The 7,500-nt window shown below is 40.8% G+C and overlaps 1 protein-coding gene across 1 annotated transcript; it reads right to left on the bottom strand.

Moving 5' to 3' along the window:
* Positions 1-3,903: 3,903 nt before the first annotated feature.
* On the bottom strand, positions 3,904-4,491 carry rhoh (ras homolog family member H). Its single transcript, XM_063009049.1, has one exon. The coding sequence runs from the start codon at positions 4,489-4,491 to the stop codon at positions 3,904-3,906; it is 588 nt and encodes a 195-aa protein (XP_062865119.1).
* Between the last annotated feature and the right edge of the window lie 3,009 nt (positions 4,492-7,500).

The raw sequence follows: 7,500 nt of genomic DNA, 5'->3' as shown, positions 1-7,500 counted from the left end.
GCGCTATAACGTACCGCAACAGTGAACCTTTCCCTCCTATACGGGTCAGTTATGTCTGTGTGGGGGCACATGGCCGGTTGGTAGCATGGCGGAGATTCTAATTCTTATCTCAGCGGAGGCGAGCTAGTCAATTTCCGAACCCTGACCTGCCAGTGATTACAGAGCCCAATACAGAGCCCAGTATGATGGCTGCTGGTTTGTTACAGTTTTATGGTTCGGGGTCGTGATTGGTCCCCTCCAGGGTAACCACAGGGTGTCCATACATCCGGTTTTAGGGTGGACAGACCGGTTTTTCATCTGCCTGACACCCTCCTATTTTGGGGTGATTGAAGTGGCATCCTCGGTACCCGTCATCTACTCAAACCCAAAACTAAATAGCCAATAAGCTTCAAAGTAGGTGAAACACCGGGCGCAGGGCAGGAACCCGACCTGAGTGATGCCAGTCTGTTACAGGGGAAGACTCAGTTACTGTGTAACCCTAACCCTAACCCTAACCCTAACCCTAATAACTGGCTTGTTCAGGGCTGATAAACACGTCCTCACACACCAGACTTAAACTTTGCTTGCTTTAACTGCCAAACTCAGACTGTGTGTTCACGCCCCACGTGTGCTGATAGATTTAGATTTTATATCTAATGTTTAAGCTAAATAAATAATAAATAATCACTCACCGTAACCTAAATAAACCCAGAATTCAGTCGTTTGGTGTAAACACTCTTCTACAGTACGGTGCTGTGCGTTAACGTGAACTGAGGGCGGTGAGAGGGCTGTGAGCTCCTGCTGGAAGTGGTTTGTGGGATTTGAACCCTCTACAATTCTCCAAAAGCGCCGTTCTGCTTCAAGCCACCGTCTCCATAAACCACATCACCATGCAGGGCATTAAACTCACACCCAGCTGTTTAGTTCAAAATGTAAAACACGCATTTGAGTTTGCACGATGATTAAACTGGAATGGTGTAAAGCACAATTACACGTCGAGTTAAGGCCAACAGATCAAAGACCTCCTGTTGAGCAGCCGGGGGCGACAGCGTCAGTTCCGTCCTGCTCGAGGGGCCACGGAAAAAAACTCCTGTTACTATAATAAAGAATCAGAACTGAAAAACTGAACTGAGACGTTTCTGTACTATGATTAGAAAATTCAACCCAACCCAACTCAACCCAACCCAGCTCAACCCAACCCAGCTCAACCCAACTCAACCCAACCCAACCCAACCCAACTCAACCCAGCTCAACCCAACCCAGCTCAACCCAACTCAACCCAGCTCAACCCAACCCAACCCAGCTCAACCCAACCCAGCTCAACCCAACTCAACCCAACCCAACCCAACTCAACCCAACCCAGCTCAACCCAACCCAGCTCAACCCAACTCAACCCAGCTCAACCCAACCCAGCTCAACCCAACTCAACCCAGCTCAACCCAACCCAACCCAGACCAACCAACCCAACTCTAGTTAGTCGCTTTATTTTTAGGTTATAAGGTGGATTTATGATCCTTGTGTTTTGTGTTTGATTATTTTATGATGCATCAGACAGAGTTTAACACTCGAATCATCTAGACTGGTTTAGTTTCAGTGATTTACAGGTAAAAAAGCTAAATGTGGACGTATAAATACTCTCTATACACGTTTTTGTGTGTTGAACTTTATCTCTTGGTTGCAGATCTATTAGAGCTTCACGTCTGTAGCGTAGTGGAAGGGTTAGGGTTAGGGTTAGGGTTAGGGTTAGGGTTAGGGTTAGGGTTTTGAGTCACTATTTGAACATTCTGGTTCTGTTTATACACAGACTGTAAACCCGCTCCTGCACCCTCATCGTACCAAATTCTTTAGATAACGTCGGGTCACTGGGGTTTATAATGTTCACACACACATGCTTGAACAATGGAGGTGAAACAGAATGGTTTTTTATTTTCATGAGACCCCCGAATATTTGTTAAGTGTCCATTATTCAGAGCTGGTACAGCGTGTTACGCTCCAGAGGTTTAGAAGCTGATTAGAATCAGCAATTTATATTAAGAACATGAATTAAATCTGGAATAAAACACGCCTGTTCACTTTTATTATTATTATTTTATTTCATTTCAATAAATTCACACGATGAACCTCATTAGTGCATCAGAAGAAAATTGATGTAAAACCAGGCGTAAATGCAAATCGAACATTATTTCGGACAAATGAAAAGAAATGAGAAGAAATAAAGACTCGGTGTGATGCAGTGGTGACATTCAGGATTCAGGGTTCAAATCCCCGGCGAGCGTCCACACAGACGTGATCGGATATGTCTAAGGGTGTGATACTGATACCGGGAGAAACACTGATGATTGTAAAGCTCTGGTTAGTTAATGGTTAAACTGGTTCAGTCCTAAACGCTGCAGACTTTACAGAGCTGAACTGATAAAATCATTAATCCTGTATAGAGACGTAATAACACTCGTATAAACGTCACATAAAGCATCTATAGAGCCGCGCTGGGTGATTTTAAACTAACCTTATATATATACTGTATATATTACATTTATTATATTTATTGTAATTCATATATAAAGATCTCTGATGTTCTGATGTTCTGTTCTGAGACCTGGAGCTTCTTATTGATGCTTTATAAATAAAATCCACACCCTATTCGGGAGGTTTTGTGTTCCATTTCCACACAGATCCTAGTACATGAGTGTATTTGTTATTATTTAGTAAAATGAAATCCAGCTGAAGTTGTTTAATGTAAAAGTTTGACGGCCAGAAATGAAGATTGTTGCCGGCGTGGTGTTTAGTTTTTGTACCTCTACTGTGTGTATATATAAGAACGTATATAATAATATATATAATCATGTATTATAAGTGCTGTATATGTGCTGATAAGCACTAAAGGTACGACACAAACCCATCAGGGTACCACGACCGTACAGCAAATCATAGAATGTTAGAAACAGAACCAAGATTGAATAATGTTACACTGCTTATAACTATAGATTAAAATTATTGTTTTATTCTAAATGATTTATTATTATTTCCTGAGCAGGATGGAGTGAGTCTGTGTAGGTTCTCACGTTCAGCTCATTGTGGTTGTGAGTGTTTTGAATTGAATGCTTGACTGGACGTCTTTTTAGGTTTGAAAGAGTTCCTCAATTCTAAAAGCTAACGGGGCGCTCCAGGTATTTACATTTACAGCATTTAGTGGACGTTTTTATCCAAAGTGAATTACATTTGTGACAATATAGAATTTTTAAGCAATTGAGGGTTAAAGCCCTTGATTAAGAGCCCAACAGTAGGAACCTTATGATTAATAATTTAGTTCCTTAACCGCTAGGCCCATTTATTTAACCTCTAGTGGCAGGCTGGAGGATCCTCAGTGTTTCTTTACTGTAATTTTTCTGGTTTCTCGGTCCTTGATGCTGTAAAGTCGCTTTGAGACGATGTTTGTTGTAAAAAATGTGGTTTAAATTAAAATATATGAATAATAATCACACTTTTTGACCTTAAATCTGGGTTATATCGTCCAGCCGTGTGTAGGAATGATCAACAGTCATGAAACAAACATGAACCCAGTAAAAGTGTCATCGTAGATACAGAAACACCTCAACTCCTATTAACACACGTCCTTGTGTGCTTATAAATTAAATTCTCTAAAACCAACAATAAACCTTCAAAAAATGAAATCAGAAAAGAATTGTGAGTATTTGATTCAGGATTCGGCTTCTGTCGCTGTGAAGTGAAGCCGCCCCCTGTTTGGTCTGTAAGTGTTAAAACTGTGTTAGAAAATGATCCGAGTGAGTTTCTGACCCACGACGGTCGAGGTGTTCAGCAGCACCGCGCACGTTTAGCCTAAAATCACGCTAAAGTCAGTCAGGTTCGTATTGTTGGGTGTAAACGAAGACGCTATAGCGAACAGGTTTGGGTCCGTGGGTCCTGTTAGGATACCCGACAGAGGTTAAAGTCGAAAAGTCTCCGGCGCGTGCGTTTGCGAGCCTGGCTGATGGCCGTCCGCACGGCGCACTCGAACACTTGTTGGACGCCGCGGTTGCTGAGCGCCGAGCACTCCAGGTAGCCCTTGGCTCGGATCTCCTGAGCCACCTGCTTGCCCTCCGCCGCAGACGTGCAGCGCTCGCGGTACGGCCCCATCTCCCGGTGGTCCGTCTGTGTGGCCACCACCAGCACGGGCACCCGGGGCAGGTAGTGACGCACCTCGGCCATCCATTTCTGCTGGATGCTGGCCAGCGTGGACGGGTTCGCCACCGAGTAGCACAGCAGGACCACGTCGGCCTGCTGGTAGGACATGGGGCGGATCTGGCGGAACGTGTCGTTCCCCGCCGTGTCCCATAGGCCCAGGCTGATCTGCACCCCGTCCATGAAGACGTCCACGCCCGTGTTCTCGTAGATGGTGGGTCTGTAGCTGTCAGGAAACGTCTCGGAGGTGAAGCGCACCAGCAGCGCCGTCTTACCCACCGCGCAGTCGCCCACCAGCACGCACTTCACCGAGGTCTCCTCCACGCCGTTCATCCTTCCGTCGTCCAGTCAGGAGAGTCGCTCAGGGGAGGGGAGGAGACACCAGAGCTCTCATCATGGGAACTAACAGGATCAGTAACATGAAGTGCTGTAGACGGACGGTAGATCTCCGGGGGTGGTGGTGTGGCAATCAGAGCGCGACATCCTGCCGCCGGGTTCGGAGAGCTGGAATCAGAACGAGTGATGTGAGGAGGCAGGATGAGCTCTTATAGACCTGATATCACACTACATCAGAATAATAATAATAATAAACATTATATTATTATTTTTTTTTATAACATCCAAAATGTTAAATGCAGTTCAGTGAGTCTCATTTTTATAAGGTTACCCGACCGTGTGACCCCAAAATTCTGCCTCCACTGTATTGAGAGTAATAATGGACGTATATTCATCTCTCACTGAACTGTACGTTTATATAAATAATAATATATATAAATAATAATATATATAAATAAAGTTCTGGGTGTATAAAGAGACGCTGAAAGTTCTAGAAATGTTTTCTGAAGTAGCTTCAATCCACCCCTCCAAAATATGAAGGATGTTCGTCCCTCTTCAGACGTATTTAAATTAATTTTATTTGGGTTTTAATTCTTTTTATTTGGGGTTTAATGGTTTTTGGGGGGTTTTAATGGTTTTAATGCTCGTCATTAGGAGAGCCGTCATGGGAAGAAGAATCATTAATGGTTTCACTAGTTTATGAAAGTTGGTTGTTTCTGTGAGGTCAGTGTGTGTGTGGTGTTAATTGTAGGTCAATTTAAAACACCACACACACACACACACACACACACACACACACACACTGACGATGTTAAAGACTTGATAAGTTCACATGGATCTGTGAGGCCTACAAACGTTTATTACATTTGTTTCAGTCTGTATTTAAATGTATCAGTTGTTTTGTGTGAGTGTGTGATGGTGTGAGGGGTGTTTGGGGGATAACATTTAGGGTTGTACATAAAAACAACCTAAAATAATAAAATAAAAGAGTTTTCGCAGCATTTTGGTTCTTATTGGTGACCGAGGGGGTGAATTTTAAACTATAAAACAGTTTAGAGTTTAATAAGGTTTGTGTTTTTGGAATTATATATTATTATATTGTTATATTATTATATTGTTATATTATTATATCATTATATTGTTATATTATTACATGTTTTCTATATTGATCAGATCTGTTTACTGTGTAACTGAATGATTGAAGCTTCGTAACATAAAACTTTTACATTCAAGTTTCTTTAACTGCATTAAAATACAACAACAAATTATATATATAAATATAAATATAAATATCTAGAGAGAATATTATTAAAATCTTTATTAATGTATAAATCAGAACTGTGAACCAGCTGTCAAATAATGAATTTATTTACATTCAAACCAGGATTTTATTCATCAGTTCTCAGAAAAACAAACTAAATCTATGAAATATCACTAAAAGCTTTATTTAATTAATATAAAATCTTTATTTAAAGATTATAAAAGCTTTATGTAATGATTATAAAAGCTTAATTTAATGATTATAAAAGCTTTAAATGAAATACATTTCTCACCAGTATTTTAGTCTCTGTGTGAGACTCTCGTCCCTCCGGCTGAAGCTCCTTCCTCTTCTGTTCTTGTTTTTCTTGTTTTCCTGGATAATTATTTAAACGAAGTCGAGCAGAATAATGAAGAATAAAAGCGGTCGGAGTTTGTAGACGAGGGTTCGAGCAGAGCTGGTGGAACAGATGTAAGATGTGAGGAAGAGGAAGTGAAACAAGGGGCTTTTTTTGGGGCTCAGTTGAATCATGTACGACACCTCACAGCAGCATCCGTTCTGTGTGTGATGTGAAACGAGAGCTTTTACTCGGCTCAGTGAACCTCACAAACACAAAACCAACCAAAATACCTCGATGTTCTGAGCATCAGGGCCGCAAAGCCAACTTTTATTGTTTAACATTAAATAAAAATACAAAATTAGGCCTTAAATGATCAAAAACCCTTAATAAAGGGCGGCCTTCTGTCCAACCATGGTACAAATTCCCAAACACAGTCCAAAATCTTTCCAGAAAAGTGGACTCAGATCCAAGTTCTTCTTGTGTTTTGTTAACTTGTGTCAGTGTTATTCTTTCCACCTTCTGAATTCCCTCCTCAGTCTGAACCACCAATCCCTAACCCTCTAATTTCCTTCGGGATCTATCTATCTATCTGTCTGTCTGTCTATCTATCTATCTATCTATCTATCTATCTATCTGTCTATCTATCTATCTATCTATCTATCTATCTAATCTATCTAATCTAATCTAATCTAATCTAATCTAATCTAATCTAATCTATCTATCTAATCTATCAATATATCTAACCCTGGACTTTCTAGTACGACAATGTTTTTAACCACACTTCCAAATTAACCTAACCAAGGCTTGGGTAAAGAATCAGTCCTGGAATATCCTGGAGTGGATCTTCTCTAGATTTTATCACAGTGTTAAAGCCTCAGTTACTGTGAATATAAATATAAGGATAGAAGCAGAAACGTAAAGTTTGTAGAAGACGAGAAACCACAGATTAATGTGTGTGACCTTTGAGCTTGAGACTCCAGCATGATACTGTGATAAATATAGTCACGTGGGCACTCTGGGGTACTTCAGAAAAGCTTTATCACTCAACACGATCAATCGCTGCGTCAACAAATCCATACAATTATTAATATACAGAAACACGGAGGTAAACATGATCCTGTCCCACTTTTTTTGAGATTGTTGCAAAATTAAAAACATATATACATAATAAAGTGGGTCAGTAAAACACTGGAACTTGATCACCCGAGCAAACAATCCAAATTTATGTGCAGCTTTTTACATCAAAAACTCCTGATGAGCAGCAAATAAAAGGAACCTTCAGAGGAACCGAATTCACCAGGGACCTCCATCCTCACCAGGTGAATTAGAATGAAATTAAATAAACCAGACATGTAGAAATGAACTAAATTCTGAGGTAGAATAAAGTCTGATGGTCAGTTCTGGACAT

Source organism: Trichomycterus rosablanca, chromosome 14, assembly GCF_030014385.1.
Source record: "Trichomycterus rosablanca isolate fTriRos1 chromosome 14, fTriRos1.hap1, whole genome shotgun sequence".
NCBI classification, from domain to species: Eukaryota; Metazoa; Chordata; class Actinopteri; order Siluriformes; family Trichomycteridae; genus Trichomycterus; species Trichomycterus rosablanca.
This window is presented reverse-complemented; position numbering and strand designations above follow the sequence as displayed.